Genomic DNA, 20,944 nt, shown 5'->3' on the forward strand with positions numbered 1-20,944 from the left:
TCAAACTGTCAGAAGATTTACATGAAGAAAACTGGTCTCTATCCTATGACCTCATTGAGGGGGAATCCAGATTTCCCACCAGCATCAAGTCCACATTGGTTGAGTGTAAGTGGACTCGATAATGATATCCCACTAATACACCTTGGTCTCAATTCACTAAGCAGTTTAGACTAGTCTACTGATGGTTTTCAGTCTACTGATGGTTTGGTCAGTTGCATCAAAGGGGAATTCACTATTACCAAATGTTTTAGACCTGTTTTTAGACCTGGTCTAAACCATTTGGTAATTAGGTCAGTAAAGCAGGGAAAATGATCAAAAGATGCAATTCACAAACGAGTAGCTATGACTGACATCCTACTCCTTTGATAAGCTTTCCTCTGCATAAAATTAAACTCCTGCATAATTAATTCAAAAGGTTCCATCCTCACATCTAAAATACCTCACAGAATTACTTTACCGACCGGAATCTGCTGGTCTAATCTCTGCCAGGAAAAGTGGGTGTGGTTACTACTTTTTTGCCTTTGTGAATTGTGTAATTACTGAATGTTAGATCAGGTCTAAAAACAGCATATACAAAAAAGAAAACGAGAAAACCTATCTAGGCCATATAAGATAATACTATTAACACATGAACCATCCAGATATAAATGTCAAATCATATAGTCTTTATTGGTCAACAAGCAAATAATAAAAACAATTAAAATACAACTCTGCTGGTCCGTGCCAATTGTAAGTGGCACTACCTCTCACTCGTGTTAAATACATGAATTGCGCAGAGTAAATATAAAGTCAAATGATCAATCTCGCTGGTATAGTCGGGACCCTATAGAATTCAATATAGTGCAGGGCACACTATTCCCTGTTACAAAAAATGCATAAATGTGTATAATTACATAAAGTGCTTAAGTGCAACATGTGCATGCCTGCGCCCCCACCTAATAGTGTGGGCGCACGCATACACACATTCATATTGCACTTAAGCACTTTTGTGTGTATGCGTGCGCCCACACTATTAGGTGGGGGTGCAGGCATGCACACATTCATGTTGCACTTAAGCACTTTATGTAATTATACACATTTATGCATTTTTTGTAGCAGGGAACAGTGTGCCCTGCACTATATTGAATTCTATAGGGTCCCGACTATACCAGCGAGATTGATCATTTGACTTTATATTTACTCTGCGAAATTCATGTATTTAACACCAGTGAGAGGTAGTGCCACTTACAATTGGCACAGACCAGGAGAGTTGTATTTTAATTGTTTTTATTATTTGCTTGTTGACCAATAAAGACTACATGATTTGACATTGATATCTGGATGGTTCATGTGATAATATTATTATCGTATATGGCCTAGATAGGTTTTCTCGTTTTCTTTTTTGTATATGTGGTATTATATTGAAGACCTATAGGTATGACTTTTTGATATACTGACGTCATGAGGTTCTTGTTTGTGTTACGCAGGTCTAAAAACAGGTCTAAAACATTACACCAAACCATCAGTAGACTAAAAACCATCTGAAGACTAGCCTAAACTGCTTAGTGAATTGAGGCCCTTGTAGGAAATAAAGAACTAAGAATAACTAGTTTATTAGGTGATGTCAAAAGTACAACACTCTGGTGGCAATTGCAAGTCCAAAGCTACGTAACAAGAAATAAGCATGTTAGGATCGAACCAAGCATCATAGTAAAATTTCTTCTTCTAAACAAAAGACCAACTAAATTAATTTAAGTTATGCATGACTTTCTAGTATCCAGCAACCATACTGAACTCCCACCCTACTGTAGAAAATGGGAACTAAAACTAAGCACCTCACTAGAAAAAGAGAGGCCCAAAATTTGGTAAAATATATTAAAATTCCGGATAGTGACTTGCAATTGCTACAATATAAAATCATGTCAAGATGGTATCTTACTCCAGTACGTGTGGGGAAATTTAATATACAAGCTGGGGACGTGTGCTGGAGATGTAAGAGGGATATTGGTACGAATATTCATATGTGGTGGAAATGTCCCTTTGTTGAAACTTTATGGAAGGAGTTCATTGATTTTGGATAGTGCCTGGATCATCATCAACCATTTGGGGAGCCACTAGGGTTCAACATAGAGTCATTTTAGAAAATTGATAACATAGTGAAAAATAAAGCTATGATGAATGCAGTCTTGGCATGGATTATTATTTATTTTACTCAAATCTAAGTCCACTTTTAAAATGTGCATCCAGCTGTCCTTTCGCCTCCCTTCCCCCAGAAATGGATTAAGATGAAATGGGACGCTAGGCAAGATAGCAGTTTTTGCGCACTGTTGATGGTCACCTAGCTTTGTCTAGTAAAGTCTGATGATGCTACCATCTACCAGGCTACTAGACTCTTTCCAGGCCATAGACAATTGCCTTGTAGATGATCCAGCTCTGACCTTCCCTTCTCCAGCTGCACACACAGAAGTACACAGAATGCACACAAGTAGAGTGCAGGGGGTATTTATTTACCCCACAGCAGCAGCAGCAGCATTGAGGCTGTAGAAGGAGCTGGGGCATGCAATGGAGCTTATACCTGGAAAACTACAGCCCCCCCCCCCCCCCCCTTAAAGGACTTTTTAGTTCCACCAGTCGAGAGTAAGGGGTTAATGCAAACCTAACCAACTTTCCTTCACTTGATCTATCTCCGCCATGTTCTACATACTTAAAGTGAACTCTTTTTTTAACCACTTAAAGTGTGAAAATAAACTGAGGAGAACATTTGTATCTATGCTTTCATTTCTAAAAATGACTTTTTTTTCAGATATTTTGTCACTGTTCAATGAGAAAGGCTTTCTATGTCTCAGAGAACGCTTGACATTTTTTATTTATCCCCTGCAGTAAAAAACTATTCTCTGCCAGGAAAAAGTTTTATGGCTGTGATTTCTTTTGCGCTATAGTCCAACTGGGTCCCGACTGGAGAGAAACTGCCACTTGCATAACTGAATGTTTAACTCTTTCAGGCAGAAAAAGAGGTAAAGGAATACAGCCTAGTTATCTGTATGCTTGGCACTCCATATACACATGTCAATCTCATCATGTCACATGTATACTTTAAGTAACACTAATTTGCTAATGCATGTTGCTATCTACACTAGTTGCACAGAGTTGCAGAATGTACATCCTTTTGAAAATTCAGAAAATGATATAGATCTTGCCATTGCTCTTTTTTTTTTTTTTTCTTTGTTTTGTTATACTCATTTTTATTGGTTTTCCAAATTCACTCTAGCAATACATCAAACAGAGTCAAAATACAATCAGTGAAATAAGCTAGCAGTACAAAGTGATATAAGAATAGGGAACAAACATCCCAAAACAATAGCTAAAGATGACAAACAATGGGTTTGTCAGAAATATTCCAATAGGCATAGAACATAAAAGATGGATTAATAGGCAGAACTGTAGAAATGATCTTGGAAACCAGATGAGACTCAAATACGAAGATCATAGTATAGTCAATTGTTCTTTGTCATCTCAAACATGAGTAGAAAATATATAAAATGGAAAACCTATGTTTTAAAGTCTAGTTAATTGGTCCAAAGTATGGACCATATCATTAGAGGATACCACAACTGACATGTGGCATAATGAGATAAACATGGGTATGTACATAGCCTAGCACACAAATAACTATGCTGTGTTCCTTTTTTTCTTTCTCTGCCTGAAAGAGGTAAATATCAGGTATGTAAGTGGCTGACTCAGTCCTGACTCAGACAGGAAGTGACTACAGTGTGACCTTCACTGATAAGAAATTCCAACTATAAAACACTTTCCTAGCAGAAAATGGCTTCCGAGAGCAAGAAAGAGATAAAAAAAGGGGGAATTTCTTATCAGTGAGGGTCACACTGTAGTCACTTCCTGTCTGTGTCAGGACTGAGTCAGCCACTTACATACCTGATATTTACCTATTTCAGGCAGAGAAAGAAAAAAAGGAACACAGCATAGTTATTTGTGTGCTAGGCACTGTACATACCCATGTTTATCTCATTATGCCACATGTCAGTTGTGGTATCCTTTAAGGATAGACCATGGAAAGAAGAAAGAGAAGAAAAGAAAGAGGGAAGAGAAAGTATTGGTATGAAGGTTGTCAATTTGAGGTATAGCTTGAGCTATACAGAGAAGGATGTAGATACAACCAACATCAGTTAGAAGGAAGATAAGTATGAAAGAACAGGGCCAAGTAATAGTTAGGAGAGTATGAGGCATTGTTTGGTTGGTGTCACGAGATTCTCATGGAACCCCATATGTGGTCCATGGGAGGATAGTTGGTGATTCGGGGGGGTTGGTAAGTAGGTGACGAATAAGGCGAAGATTCCCAAACTTTATGGAGGTTATTTTCTGTGCCCCATAGTGAAGCAGTGAGTTGCTCCATAGATCTAGTCCAGTTAATTTTAAGAATAACCTAGAAGATGGTAGCTGTGAAAATATGAGTAATACGGCGATTGGTGTATCTGTTCACATCCGGGAGGGGCTTACCCTGTAACCTGTAAAGAGGGTTGAGTGGTATTGTGACACCAGTGGTAGAGGATATAAGACCCTGGATCCCAGACCATAGGGGTGTAATTAAAGGACAAGACCAAAATATATGTTCTAAACTACCTTTATTGTTACAACCTCTCCAACAAAGGTCTGATGTACCTGAGTGGATCTTAGATAACCTCTCAGGAGTAAGATATCATCGAAACATTGCTAACCTTTTTAAACAAGCAAGCACGAGGGTTGCCATCCTGATCTTAGCTTCACCTCTGGACAGGTCACTAACATGACTCTCTAACCGGTAAGACCACAATCAAGATGTTGGCCACAGAGCTTGCAATCTTACAAAACAAACGAAGCAAGTGCAGCTATCATATTTCTATCCTCACATCTTCACGTCAGTACTTTGTTGAAGCATTTCCTTTAGCTGCACTGAAAGGTACATTGTAATTCTTACTTCCCTCTCTCCTCGCTGGAAACTAAAATCCCAACAGAAATAATTACAAGAAACACAGCAGGAATATTCATTGTTGTTTTCCTTCGATTGTTCCTCCAGCTGTTATTACATTAATACTATTGTATTATATTGAATTGTTTAAAGTACAGCTTTAATTTTACAGAAGTCTTTGCACAGTGCATTAAAGGTACAGCCTGATCAGTGCTGCACATGTATTCCATGACTAGTGCCCTCACTTAAACAAAAGGTACCCCTACATCGGGGGAGAGCTGTGCTCCTAAACCAGTGATGGCTGGGTGTGATGATTTGCTCAGCTGCCTGTGCAAGCAGCCAGCCTTTTGACCATTGTGTAGGTTTTCATGCTGCAGGACTCTGGAAAGAAGAGCTTCTGTCAGTTTTGCAGCTTGTGCTTGCAGAGGAATTTGCATACGTTGTCATGCAAATTGCCTGGCCACATTCATTGGAGGCGTGTACTATAAGTACTATGTCTTTCCCACAATGCTTCACTGTTCATAAGGATTTCGTCCTATGTAACACTCCTGGTGGGGTGTCAGCCTTGCTCTCTGTTTGAACATCAGCTTAGAGTAATTCCTGAATCTGCGCTAGGCAGATTTCCCTAGTGCAGTTAGGATTGTATTATCTGTATTGCCTGTTCTGTCTTGTCTTGCCTGTTTGCCATTGTCCTGTCCCTATGGTGGTCGACAGGAAATGGTTCTGATCTCTGTTCTTGGAGTATAGCTGGTGCAGCGGTTGCTACCAGCTATCTCTTCTGTTCTGTCTCCTGGGATCGCGCTAGCTACTTTTCGCTAGCGCTGGGGATCCTTCTGTTCTGTCTCCTGGGATCGCATTAGCTACTTTTCGCTAGCGCTGGGGATCCTTCTGTTCTGTCTTCTGGGATCGCGCTAGCCACTTTTCGCTAGTGCTGGGGATCCTTCTGTTCTGCTACTCTGTACTTGGATCGCGCTAGCCACTTTTCGCTAGTGCTGTGGATCCTATCTCTCGCTTGTCCCTGTTTTCGTGTGTCTGTCTGCTACGCTTGCTGGAGGCTCGGTGAGGTAACCGCTAAGCAAGCGCTTGCGTCCTCTGTTTCATGTTTGTCTGTTAATGGTTAGTTAGGCGTGCTTGTCTCTATTGTGCTTATCACGTGGAGACCGCGCATAACCGCGTGCACTGTTGCGAATGAGTGCGGTGTTCGCGGTTAGCTAGCGTTTGTTATTTTCCGTATCTCCTCATTGTATTATTTGCTGTGCCTTTGCTAACCTCGTATTCTGTCCTGATCTGCCTTGTGTCTTGTCTGGCGATCGCACCTTTCGCGATCGCGTTCCTATTTCATATCTGCTGTTGTGTGTGTGCGGTCGCGGGGTGGCGACTGGATTGGCGCACACACATACAACCTGTCCCTTTGCTCATTCTCATTCGCAATCGCCTCTCTTGCGATTGCGTTCTGCATTTCGTACAATTCCTGTCTGGCATTTGTGGAGGTACAGAGGATTGGTTCCTCTGCACTCCCCAGCGCCATCTGCCGACAGGAATTTTCCCTCTACGGGTGCGTAGCACCTTTTGCTGGGTGCCTGCAAATTATACGCTTGTGGAGGATTTCCGCCGTGTCAGCGCACGCGTTGTGCGCTGATCACAGGGAAAGTTCCACAATCGTTACACTGGGTCAGTGGATGAAAGTATTAGAGGCAGAGGACCAGCATGAAAGCCAGGCAATAGGCACCATAGTCAGTGATGGATTAATGACTTGACCACTGAGGGGTTTTTCCCTTTATGGACCAGAGCAATTTTCACCAGTCAGCGCTCATTCCTATAACTTTATCACTACTCATAACGACAAAACGATCTATATCTTGTTTTGGGGTTTTTTTGCCACCAATTAGGCTTTCTTTGGGTGGTAAATTATGCTAAGAATTATTTCATTCTAAATGCGTGTTTAGGGGAATAAGGAGAAAAAAAAATGGAGAAAAAAATCACTATTTCTCTTCTAGTTTTAGGACCATTATAGTTTTAAAATAAAACATTCTATTGTGGATAAAAGTTACACATTTTATTTACCCATTTGTTCCAGTTATTGTAACTTTTTAAATATTTCCCTAGTACAATGTATGGAGACTGTATTTTATTTGGAAAAAAAGGAGCATTTTTTCAATTTTGCATCAATCACTAATTACAAACCCATATTTTAAAAAGTAACAGTAACAGTGTCTGGACATACATATTAAAAAAGTTCAGTCCTTACAGTAACTATTTATGTATTTTTTTCTGTCTTTTTTTATGCAAAATGTGTTTTGTGGGAGGGAAGGAGTTCATTTTAAATGTAAGTGTGGGTATTTTTATTAAAATAAATGTATTTAGGTGTAATTTTACTATTTAGCCAAAAAGGTGTCTTTGCACAATATTTCCTATTCGCGTACTATAAGAACGCAAATAGGAAGTAATGTGTGGACGTGTTATTAAAGAAGATATAATGACGCAGGCATCTCATAGATGCCGGCGATCATTGACACGGGGGCTTAGTTTAATGAGTGGGAACTGCGTTCACATTCATTGATCCCCCTTCTAAAGGGCGGCAATGAATACCTGTGCAGCAGCGAGTGGCAGCCATTCATCGCAATAGACGCATATCAACATCCCTGGGACTTCAGATGATGATATATTCTACCAGATGCAGCAAGTACAGAGGTGACATGTGACATGATGAGATAGACATGTGTATGTACAGAGTCAGGCACACCAAATAACTATGCTGTGTCCCTTTTTTTCTTTCTCTGCTTGACAGAGTTAAACATCAGGAATGCAAGTAATAGAGGGGGTGATTGCGCTGTGCTTCTCGATCTACTGAACGGGAATCACAAGTGCAAACCGCGCTGAATCACAGCAAATTGCAAGATTTGGGCTGCCGAATCGCGATCACGCATGCAACCGCGATCGCGGTAAAGTGCCCAATGTAAACCAGCCTCACTGATAAAAAATTACAGCCATAAAACAGCCATAAAACTCTTTCCTGGCAGAAAATGGCTTCTGAGAGTAGGTAAGAGATAAAAAAATGGTCAATAATTCATAGATTTTAGCTCTGGCATACTTCAATGATTGTGTAATTGAGCAGAGACAATGAACAAGTAACATTTTAAAAAGTAGATTTAACTATATAAAATAAAACTGTGGCATATCAAAAAAGGATAATTGGTTATCTCATTAGCTTATTTTGACCTTGGTATTCCTTTAACCTCCCTGGCGGTACGCAGTTTATGAGGCTGCATCCGCGGGAGGGATTTTTGTAATAAAACTGTTTTAATCTTCGTAGCTAGCACTAGGCTAGATACCTGTGGCCCCCAAGTCTCCCGGCACCTATCTGCTCCCCCCAATCGCCGCCAGTAATATTTACCCAGCCGCGATCCCGCGAGAGCCGCAGCTTCCCATTTAGCTTCAGTCGTTGCTATGGCGACGATCGGACATGACGTCATGACATCATGCGCAGTCCCGATCCTCCCCATAGCGAAGCCTGGAGCTGATCGGGAGGCTGCGCCATCGCGGGATCCCTGGGGGGTATGTATTGCGGCTGGGATCGGGGGGAGAGCGGAGGCACTTGGGGGGCACACATAGCTAGCCTAGTGCTAGCTGAAGAAAATGGCACAAATTTTATTTAAAAAAATCCTCCTGAGGCCATGCGATCGCCTGCGGCGGCTTGCCCGACACTGTGTTGGGCACACCGCTAGGGAGGTTAAGGTGAAATGGAGCCCTAGGCAAGATAGTGGCATTGGCCCACACTTGCTAGCCACCTGGCTTTTTAGGTAAGATTTGGTGGAGGTTTCCCCTTGACAATTGTTAAAGCCCTAAGAACCTTGTGGATGTCATTCTGTAACTTTTTCATTTTGGAATTTACAGCGGGGGTCCACTTTAACTCGAGCAAGAGAGAGGAAGGCTCTAGTTAAGGACACCTTGACAACTCTGTTACGTCTGCTGGGACAGAGAGCCACCCCTGAGTAGTGAAAGAGCACTGAGAAACAAGGCCGGATTTATACTTTTTCTGCCCCAAGGCCAACTTTCTTGCAGCTCCCCTTCTATGTGCAACATCCCTCTCCTATTCCTTTTGCAGTTCCCTATTCCATTCATGTATAGCATTCCCCCTCAGTTCTATACATATCCCAAGGGCAGCAGCTCCCTATTTCTATTTATTGCTCCCTTGTCCCTACTAGCAACCCCTATATTCCATTTGCATCCTCCTCTTCCATACGCAGCAAACCCTCTTCCATGTCAAGCCGCCCCTTGGCAAGCTGCCGCCCGAGGCGCAGGCCTCTGTAGCCTTTCCAGAAATCTGGCAATACTGAGCAATGAGTGAAAGCTCTGCTTTTGCATGATGTCTAGCGGTAGAATCTCCCTGTATGGGGCAGCTGGCTGTTAACAGAGATGTCACCTGTGTCTCTGACAAATGCAGCACCGCCCCAATGAAGGCATCTCTCTAAAACAGAACAGGATCAATAATGGAATGTATCTGCATTATTGATCAGGCTGCTCCGCTGAAGCATTCTGCACAAAAACAGCCCATACCTCAAATGTACAGCTGACCTCAGTCCAGGACACAGCAATACGTCTGTACCCAGTGAGCGCCCTCGTTTATGAACATTTGCGGAGCCGGAGTGATATGTTTTTGCCATCATTAACAACTACAGCAATTAGCAGGTTTTTAAAGAGGAGGAAGTGCAAACCTTCACTCATTAGCAATATTCGCAGCGGTTTTTGCACATTTAGTGCCCATTAGTCATCTTTGTGAGCGCCCAGAGAATTCTGCATTTCACACAAGGCTTAGATGCTAAATATTACGCTAAACATTTTCATGTAATGAAATTTTAATAAACATTAACTAAGCCCTTAAATGGATTTTGAGATGAAATGGAAGTGTCCCATCTGCTTACGACTCCTGTGTGTGATGCCGCCGACAGGTTTCCCGCTGTTAAAGGGACGCTGCGCGCTATTCTCCGGAGTACGCACATGTGCATCGCAGTTACTGATAAATCTACCTGGAAACTATTTCCGAGTCGGCTATCACATCTGACACGCCTGCCGCGGTGTATGCTAATCATCATCAGCGTCTTTCTATTAAAGGGGATCTGAAGTGAAAGGGATACGGAGGCTGCTATATTTATTTCCTTTTAAACAATGCCAGTTACCTGGCTGTCCTGCTGAGCATTGATCTGCATTGTCTTTAAAATAAAATAAAAATTTTTGCCATATCCCCCTCATTTCAGGTTCCCTTTAAGCCTCATACACACCATTTAAGGTTGCCCTTAAAGTAAACCTGAGATAATGAAAGGTAAAGGACTTATACTTACCTGGGTCCGTTAGTGCCCTCAACTCCCTGTTGTCCGTTAGTGCCCTCCATTGCTCTGCTGTGGAGTCCATGATCCAGCCAGGCTGCACGCTACTGCGCATGCATGTTCCCAGCCGCGTGCACCCCCCCCCCAATCATGCTCCCATAGCCAGGACCATTCTAAGCAAGCGCAGCTACAACATGCGCAGAACACTACGAGTCGCAATAACATGATCAGGAGGTGCGGCAGCCAGAAGCGAACATGCACAGTAGTCCCTGACTATCTCATTGGGGACTTTAGCAGGGCTATCAGTGGCACAACGGAGGGGAATGGGAGGGTGGTGAGGGAGCAGATGGACTACAGGAGTCTGGAAAAAGCCCCAGATACATATAAATCCGTTTACTTTATTGTCTCAGGTACACTGTAACAACTGTGAAAGCACTTGTTTGTTATTTGTGATCCACAGTGACAATTTGTTAAATGACATTAAGGGGCGACTGCACACATGCTATATTCTCGGTTGAAACGGCGGAGAACAATTCAATCAGCAAATCTAGCAAGTGTAAGAGGCTTTAGGCCACAGTTGTCAAACTCAAGGTCTGCAGGGTTAATCTGGCCCACCTCGTTATTTTATGTGGCCTGCAACAACTTCAAAAGCACATGATTGTCTCAACTATGGTCCATGCTCATTTAAAGTGCACTTTGCCCATAAAATACATCTCCCGCAATGCACTTTTATTTTGCGACCTGCCAAGTGACATTCTGCCAGCGTTTCTATTTCAGCGTTTCACAGCTGGGTTTAACAGTCCCAAAATGTACAAAAAGAGAAAAGTTGATACCAAAGTATTACAATTTAGAAGTGAATATAGGTCCGTTCCAGTATGTACAAGAGTCATCCAGAAAGTAACAACCATTTGCTTTTATCTGCCACGCAAGGTATTCTTTCTTTGTAATGTAACTTGCATCTGCTAGGTTAAACTCTTCTCTCCCTGAACCATTTGTCACGTGACTGCAGAACACCAGTAGCAGTTTGTTCAGCAGCATTAACATGGAGCCCCCCCACTTATCCCTTACACTCATAGGTGAGGTGTGGGATACTACTACAACAAAGGGATTAAAAACCTTGTAAAAACATATGATAAATGGATGAAAAAGGAGGTGATTATGTGGACAAATAATTAGAGGATGCAGTGCGCCCGATCCAATTAACTTTTTCTCCTAAGTTTTCTCCTATGTTATATTTTCACATATTATCAATAATATGCCTTTTAAAGTACCAGCAAGCAAGAATATACCTAGGATAATTTTGGCAGCACCTTTTCACCTACTTTTTGGTTCTTTTTTAGTTGCAGAGTGCTGAAAAGCTATTTTAAACAGAAGATAAAAAATTATCTCCTTGGAGAAAACTTTGGAGGAAAGGTGAATTGGATTGGGCTCAGTGTGTCTAAAACAATAAAATTAAAACGTTTCCTCAATTAATAAAATAACGGCTGTTTTTTTCTGAAGAACCATTGTATTTTATGTTCAGAGGCAGTATCAGCAGTGACCGAGTACAATATTAGTGTTCTCCCCAGGCTCTTTTAGCCGGGTGCTCCACCCGGCTAGTTTTGGTGAGCACCCAGCTGTCATCGGCTCACTTCCTTCTCTGCTGTAAGCCGAGTTGTGCATTCTCTCATCGCCCCCCCCCCCCCCCCCCCCCCCCCCGGCTACTTCTTCATGCCTCCCCCGGCTACTTTTTCATGCCACCATCTGGAAAAAAAATTCTGGGGAGAACTCTGAATACACATAACATTTTGACCCCAAACGAAGAGCTAAGTATGCCAAATATACCCTTCAAGAAAACATCAAATTGTACAAGAATAAAGAAAAAAAAAGAAAAAGAAAAAAAAAAGATTGCATTCGCAACAGGAAATGGTTAGGAAAGCTACAGCCAAATATTATGCAGCAGTGTTGGCATATTATTATTTTGCTTGATGCTATTGTTGAAAAAGCATTGGTTTATTCTTATTTAGTTTATTAAGGGAAAAGGTTGTTGCTCTCTCTTCAAACTCATATTTCAGCTTGAGAGTGTTCAATAAATGTTAAATCTTAATAAACAGTTTGGCCCACAGCGTATGCTGGTGTTTTAGATTTTGGCCCTTTGTGTGACTGAGTTTGGCTCTAGGCAGTGCAGTTTTGCAATTAGGAGCTTATTTGGTTGGCAATGAATGTTGTTCTTTCTTCCAGTCGTGCCCCCCCTTCATGTTGGTTTCTTTACAGCAAGTACATCAAATTCATCACTAAGGAGGAGGCCCGAAGGCCGTTATGCCTTCATCTGCTGACTGCATTACAATAATTTAGAAGCCAAACCTCATTATTATTTATTTGAATAAACAACTTAGTTAGAATATGAGGTATGATTTAACAAAGAAACATATCATCCATTATTTGACATGTTGCCTCTTCATTAGATTGTGCTCTTCAAAAGGCTTCCTAGAGGCCCTTTTAACACTTGTGCACTGCATCCCCCCCGTATTGGGCTTCCCCGCCATAAGGGCGATGCAAGTCTTTGGTGACTTGCACATTTAAAGAGACACGGAAGCGAAAAAAAATATATGATATAATTAATTGGTTGTTTAGTAAAGATAATTACTAAAACATTAGTATTTGTTATTTTTAGCAAGAAGTTTTAAATCAGGATGATACCATTTATTGGCTAACTAAAAATGAATAAAAATAAGCAAGCTTTCGGCCTTGCAGCCTTCGTCGGGTTTATATCCTGTTAGTTTGCAGGCTGGTGGTACAGACAGCTATATACATGCAACATCAAAAGGGAAAACAGATATTTTTTTCAAGCAAAAATACATGTCATTAAGATGCCTTAATTCAAACAGACCATCTAAATGGGGTTAGGGGTTGTTAGCTAAGATAAGGATCCTTGTTTACTCCATGCTCACAGACCTGGAATTAGGATTGACCCAGAGGTATCGTAAATTCTTAGTTCACAAGTTCAGCTAGAATGGCTGAGAAAGTTCAAATATCATCAACCTCATACCAATATAAAAAGTTGTTGTCCTTATTTAAACCGTTCTTATTTTCAGTTATATAGTGTTTTTATAACATTGCATCATTCTCTAATATTTGCAGTTTACTCACTACTCAGCATTCTAAATGATTTTACAGAGCAGGCTAGTGAACTTTTGAACTTTCCTCTGCAGAAAAAAAAATACAGTGCCAAACACTTTAGATAATAAGCTCCAGAAAGTCTTTGAAAGTCAGAGAGACCAGTGGCTCTTTTGCATAGATAACAACTGGAGTCTCTTAACACTTCCTGTACCGGTGGAAACAATATATGACTTATGTCTCTGCTCCTAATGTTTTACTTCTTAGCTGTACTACACATATAAATCATATCATAATTTTTTTTCTCTTCAGTGTCTCTTTAACGCAGTGTGATGTGGTGCGCCAGAAGTATCCAAACTGTTTCATTCCCGATGTAAAGTCTGCAGCATGTTGCCGCATGATCCGTGCTTAATACACAAATAAATTATGCAACAATGAAAGTCAGTGGCCGACGCAGTAAGTGTAAATCACGGGAGCGCAGTACGGCACGTCGTGCATGCACGAACCGATGGGAATCCTGGTGGTGCAGGGTCATATGCAGGCCAGTTTGTGCAGTGCGATGTGGTGGTGGCACTGCAAACCTCAAGTGTAAAACCGGCCTCATAGTTCGTGCTATTTATATCCCTCCCTCATCAGAGTGGCCCTGCTATGGTGCTCCCCCCATTCTAGTACCCCTATTAGTGTTTCACATAATTTAGTAATGCTATATACTTCCCCTTTAATCAACATGTAGTACTGCACCACCAAGCCCACCAATTTAGACCTTGTTGTGTCTCTCATCCATTCAGACTTTGGCCCTGATTCATCACTGCACATGGCAATTTTTCCATTACTAATGCCGGGACACAAATGTCTACATCTTCTCTGTCCCTGAGAACTTGAGGTTTGGCAGTTAAGATGTCCAGCACAGACCAATGAGTTGGTGCTTTTGTATGATCGTTTATTTCCACTTTTACCAAAGATCACATGATCAAATTCAAGCACTGGGTCACATGACCAGCACTGGCAGGGAGAATTCAAGGACTTCATGCAAGAGATAAGGATTTGCAATCTTGATTTAAATGTTCAATATAATGCAACAGTCATAGTTAACAATTCATTATGCATAGAAAATGAGTTGCGATCTCCTACCTGTCGGAATCTGCGTGCGTTATGGAGATCCGAGGGGGGATACGGAGAGGGAGGGTGGTAGGTCTCTGCATGCTGTCATAGTCGGGGGAGCGTGCCCTCTCACCAGGTCTCCAGGGGGGCACCTGCAAGGTGGAAGAGGGTCGTCTTCGCCCCCTGCGGAGATCTGAACCCAGGGTGCTGGACGAGGTGTAAGATCGGCTGTACCTTCCCGTTTCATCTTTTGGTTTTAGCTGAAAGTGAAGAAAAAAAGAGACATGAATATTACACACAAGATGAAGTTGTTCCACCATACTATTCAGGCATGATTTACTTGCATATAATGTAACACAGAACATTCCATAGGACATTCCCCTTCCAGCCTCTGGACAAGCCGTGCTCTTTTCTGAATGTAACTTAGTAATTCCCTAACTCTTGTCTCTTCCCAATTCCTGAAAAGGGTAAAATCTATTATATGAAGCCCATGGTGGGCTTAAATACCTTTTGTAGAGCTGTCCGGGCACAGCTTGTACACACACCGCCCATTCCCTAATCTTCGCTGCTCCCCCACCTCCTGGAAGTCACTCTAAGTGGCACACAGCAATTCTGAATTGCGCAGGTGTGAATTTCGAGCAGCACTTGCGCAGTGAAAGAAAGGGCTCATGAACACGCAATTAAGGTGCCCATTAATGTTGAAAACATTTTTCCTTCAGATTCAATCTTTTGATGCAATTTGCAGGATCAAAACTAATTGGAAGGCAATTATCATTGTTCCCATTAACAGAACGGTTTAAGAAGGTTTTACATTCCAATTTGATCATAAAAACGAAGTTTCAAATCGATATTTTTTTCCTTTTCCAATTGACCAAAGAATCGTTTCACATCCCTTTTGATAACTACCCAAAATCAATCTAGTTATCGAATGGGATCTGACCGGTTGCAATTTATCGGATCGATCCGTTGATCTGACGGAAAGCTACATTGTGTGTTCTAGGTTTAACTTCAGCCTGCAAATACCGCGAGTTCCGCAGATTAGTAGCGTGACCGTTGCTACAGTAACGCGCATTACTAGCTGCCTGACAAGCGTGTCGTTCAGCCGCCCAAAGATAAGAGGCCCAACCCAGTTTCTGCTGAAATTTAGAGGCTAGTTGTCTACTAGTAAGGTTGGGTGGATCTGGTTACAATAGTGCTCCTATACCAGGAAGTACTACCCAGTAAAAAGACATGCTACACTTGTTTCTTAAAAATAATCTGAAGTCAAAGGGATATGGAGGATGCTATATTTCCTTTTAAACAACAGCCAGTTGCCTGGCTGTCCTGCTGATCCTCTGCTGATACTTTTCACCAGAGAGAGAGAGAGCTTAGCCTAATTCCCTCTAATCTGTGGCTTAGCACAAGCTGTAATTTGATCCTTTAGATGTGACAGCTGACTGCCACGGCAGAGAGCTCATTTTTTACACAGAATGTTAAAACTTTGTTTGCTTCTATAAAAGCAGGAATTATACAACCTGCAGATTTATTGCAAGATTTGTATCAGCTGTAACAAAGAAAGGTTTTTTTCTGTAAAGGGTATTATGCTGTTGCTCATCTTTTAGAACTGAGATCAAGTTCTGAGTTTAGGTCCAAGGAAATATATATGGCAGCCTCTATATACATCTTGCTTCTGGTTCCCTTTAAAATGTGCACCTAGGGAGGGTGATCAAGCTGCATAGAAGGCTACCTCACCCCTAGTGGACTGGACCCTGTAGTAAGCTTGACACACATTCACTTTAAAAACAGGTTGTGCTGGAGTGGCTGCTGCTGATCCTGGCTTGCATCATCCTATGGCTCAGATGTTATGGACAAAGTTTTCAGCAAAGATTTTATTGTCTATCTATTGACGTCTTTTGTGCAGGAAGTGACATGGAACAGGCTCTGCACCAGCACTTAAATCTGATTAATCTGATCTCGGCTTATCAAAGAGTTTCTGCACAGATAAAAGCACACTAGTCTCTGCCATTGTGTGCCTGCACAGGACTAGGACACATTTGTGCCTTGAGTTTTTACAAGATCTTATCTGTTCGCAAATTGAAATGGAACGGTAATTTTAGGAACATTCAATTGTAAACAGGCATGTGCAGTATTGATGTGTACAGTATATCTTTTCCTATGACTCAGATGATTCTAGACTGCCAGGCACAACAGGCAGCCTACTGGCTATCCATTGTGCTACAAGCCAATAGGAGTACATTTGAACTCTAGGATCACATGTTTCAGAACCTGAACTGCCGCATTCAGCACCATTCCAGCACTGGACAGCAGGACGGTGTGAGTTTCAATTAGCTCTGATACTTTTGGAATCAGGAAGTATCAGAGATAAATGAAACTCACCGCATCCCGCTGTCCGATGCTAAAATGGTGCTGAATGCAGCTGTGTGGGTTCCGAACCTCACATTGCCAAATTCAAACACCAACAAGGCAGCCCACGCAATAATTTGGGTGCAAGGAGAAGCTGAAAGACAGCTCACCGTGCCCTAGGTAATTTCGATGTATTGAATACATTTCCCTACTGATTACTTAATTTTTCCCTTGACCCCGTAATTTGGGGTACTGCTTTTGCCTGTGGGACGCCAAGTGCACAGGCGTGGCCACGCTCTTGTTAAAACAGGAATGCGGCCCAATCAGCTGGAGGGTCCGCGAGCGGCAGCTGGGGGACCAAAGGACAGTGAGAGAAGACTTATTAGGATCCAGAGGCTTCCCACTTTTTAAGTATGTGATTTTGTACCCGGGCTTCAGCTCAGGTTCTCTTTAAAGTGACACTGAAGCATAAAAAAAACAACTACTTAAGATATAATGAATTGTATGTGTAGTACGGATAATTAATAGAACATTAGCAGCAAAGAAAAGAGTCTCATATTCTTATTTTCAGTTATATAGCATCTTATGTATAACATTGCAGCATTCTGTCAGATTTGCAGTTTACAAACTACACTCTGTATTTTAGGGTTCAAAGGGAGCTTTATTGACAAAATAGTAAATTGTTCTCTGCAAGCAGGGAGGTTTCCTACCTCTCTAAAAGAAGGAATCATCAAGCCCCTTCTTAAAAAACCTTCCATGGATCCAGATGCTATGAGCAGCTACAGACCTGTCTCCAACCTCCCCTTCTTAGGTAAAGTTATTGAAAAGGCTGTCTATCTGCAACTTGAAACCAGGCTGTCAGTAAACAACATCCTGGACCCTCTACAATCTGGCTTTAAGAAACACCACAGCTGTGAAACAGCCCTCATCCAAGTCTGCAACGATCTGCTCATGGCAAGGGACAGAGGGGAATGCTCCATCCTAATCCTGTTGGATCTCTCAGCTGCTTTTGATACAGTTGACCATAAAATCCTGCTTAACAGACTGCAGGAGTACTGTGGCATCAGTGGATCAGTCCTCCAGTGGTTCAGATCATTCCTGACTGACAGAACACAGAGAGTATCCCTAGGACCTATAATGTCCAAACCTGCACCTCTACAATTCGGAGTGCCACAAGGATCAATCCTATCCCCTCTGCTGTTTGCAATCTACATGTTGCCAATCGGTACACTTATCCAACGACATGGCCTGACGTACCACTGCTACGCCGATGACACACAGCTATACCTGTCCTTCAAACCTGGTGGAACAGACCCTACCCCAAAAATAAACTCTTGCTTAGCTGAGCTTCAGGCATGGATGAATGATAACTGGTTGAAACTGAATGCTGACAAAACTGAGGTCCTGGTTGTCCAAAGCCAGTGCTCGCCATCAAAACAGCTCTATCCTAAAGCAACACCAATCAGGATTGGGAATTCAGACATAAACAGCTCCAACCTTGTGCGCAGCCTTGGCGTACTAATCGATGGGGAATTGAGTTTCAGAAACCAAATTTCATCTGTAGTTAAATCTTCCTTCTTTCATCTGAAGAACATTGCAAAGATTAAACATCTGATTCCCCCAGAGGATCTTCAAACCCTAGTCCACGCCTTCATCACATCACGGCTGGACTACTGCAATGCCCTTTATGCTGGCCTCCCCAAAAAGGACCTGCGTCGCCTGCAATTAGTGCAGAATGCTGCTGCCAGATTGCTAACAAACCAGCCTCGCCACTGTCACATTACACCGATCCTTCGCTCACTGCACTGGCTACCAGTAGAATGGAGAATACTCTTCAAGATTGGACTGCTGACATTCAAATCCCTGCACAATCTGGGCCCTGGATACATGAAGGACTTGCTGAAGCTGCACCACACCTCTCACAACCTCAGATCAGCAAGTTCTATAAACTTGGTCACTCCCAGAGTGCACCTCAAAAAATCTGGAGACAGAGCCTTCTGTCATGCTGCCCCTACTCTTTGGAACTCCCTACCACACCCTGTAAAGACAGCACCATCCCTGGAGCTATTCAAATCCAGACTGAAAAGCCACCTGTTTAGCCTGGCATTTCCAGATTTATAAAATTCTTCCTCTGTACCACGATGGTCGGAGCCATGCTTATGCGCTTTGAGTCCCACGGGAGAAAAGCGCTTTACAAATGTTATTTGTTGTTGTTGTTGTTGTTGTTAAACATACATATGCAAAACAACAGTAGGAGATGAATTGGCCTCCAAGGAGGCAGATCAATGATATTACACAACCGTAAGATAACACAGTATATCTCAGCATGAACAAAAATCAATAACAACAACAACAACAACAACATGTCTTCATCAGCAATAAGGAAAGAGAACGGTAGGTGTCACATTATAGACTACAGTCAGAGTATATATAGAGTGCAGCAAAGGTTTCCTCCATCATGACAGCTAGTAAAGGAGGGTATATGTTATAGGTTAACATCCTTTAAATAATAAAAAGTTAGCAAATAGTTTATACATTCATTAGTTCAGTCATAGTAGTGTTCCCTCTGTATTCAGCCCAAGGTTTCCAGACTTTTTCGATGTGCTACATATTATCTAGGACTCTTACATTAATGCGTTCAAATATCATTTTTTGGTCTATTTTGGTCAGGACAGTGGGGTAGTGCAGGTCTAATTGTTTCCACTGGGTAGCAATATATAATTTCACAGAGGCAGCAATATATTCAACCAATTTATGAGTTAAATGTTTCATGTTATCAGGCTGATGACCTAGTAATAGAATTTTGGGGTCAGATGTGAGTGAATATTGAGTGATTCTGGATATAGTATTAGTTATTTTGGTCCAAATCGTGGAAACTTTCGGGCATTCCCACCAGAGATGGAACATTGACCCAGAAAGAGAACAACCCCTGAAACAGATCTCAGGATAGGTAGGGTATATCTTAGATAGTTTTGAGGGACTAGTTATGTTTTGTGCAGTAACCAGAGAGATACTTCCATATTAGAATATAGTAAGCTCCCTTTTGATAGGGTTTCTAATGAGGAGCGACAATCTTCATTATCAAAGGGACTGCCTAAATCAGACTCCTAGTCAGCTCGGAATGGAAACTGGGTGTCCTCCAGTGCAGTGTTCATAATAAAGGAAAGAGACCATTCCTTTAGCTAGTGGATCAGATTGACAGAAACATTCAAATGAGGAAATAATGATTTCTGTGTTGGAATTGGTAAGAGTAGTAAGGTAATGGTATAATTGATTACATCGGAGAGTCTCTGTACGAGGAGGTTGAATTTTAGTGATCCAATTTTGTAAGGTGGGAAGTTGTCTTTGCTCTAAAACTGAGCTCAAGTTGGTAATATTTTTCGATTGCCACCAGAGGAAGGCCCGAGGTTCCAATCCGGCTATAAAGTCTGGGTTTCCCAAAAACTCGTAAAGGACTGAGGGGGAGGATTGTAATTTGAATTTGAAGCGAGATTTTCGCCAGACCTGGAGAGTATGGGTAGTAGCAGGCGAGTCAACCACAATTTTAGGTATGGGTTTACGTGACCAGACAAGGGCTCCAAAAGTGTATGGATTTAACATCTCGTTTTCTATGTGTACCCAGGCTGGAGAATGGAATCCAGCATAGATAAGAGGCAGCTGTGCCAGCTGAGAAGCCTTGTAGTACTTAAGCAAATTAGGAACTGATAGGTCACCATTGACCTTGTACCACATCATTGTAGTTTTATTAATTTGCGGTTTCTTGTTTTGCCAGATAAAGTTAAAGTTTGCTCTTTGGAGAGAAAGGACATCAGCTGTTTTAACTGCAATGGGGAGTACTCTAAAAAAGTATGTAATACGAGGTAGAAGAGTCATTTTAACGGCACTGATTCTGCCAGACCAGGATATAGAAGGAACACATCCCAATCTATCATGTCTTGTTTGAGTTTAGCAATTTGGGGATGTAGTTCCATTTATATAAGGTATGATAGTTGTTGGTGAGCTGTATACCTAGGTATTGCATATATTGGTCACGAATTTGGAAATTAAATTTGTGTGCTATGGAGAGACCTTGAGATGTGGGTGTGCTACAAAACATTATTTCGGTTTTGGTTACATTGACTTGCAATCCAGAAAAGCC

General features: G+C 41.8%; 1 protein-coding gene across 2 annotated transcripts in view; it reads right to left on the reverse strand.

The window, feature by feature from the left end:
• The window catches only part of LOC137562738 (3',5'-cyclic-AMP phosphodiesterase 4B-like), an 810,374-nt gene that overhangs the window by 224,089 nt on the left and 565,341 nt on the right, over positions 1-20,944 (reverse strand). For both annotated transcript variants that reach the window (XM_068274387.1, XM_068274386.1), the window contains one exon: positions 14,494-14,723. In XM_068274387.1, coding sequence (XP_068130488.1) covers positions 14,494-14,723 — 230 coding nt within the window. The remainder of the gene's footprint in view (positions 1-14,493; positions 14,724-20,944) is intronic.

This window comes from Hyperolius riggenbachi, chromosome 3, assembly GCF_040937935.1.
Source record: "Hyperolius riggenbachi isolate aHypRig1 chromosome 3, aHypRig1.pri, whole genome shotgun sequence".
Taxonomy (NCBI): domain Eukaryota; kingdom Metazoa; phylum Chordata; class Amphibia; order Anura; family Hyperoliidae; genus Hyperolius; species Hyperolius riggenbachi.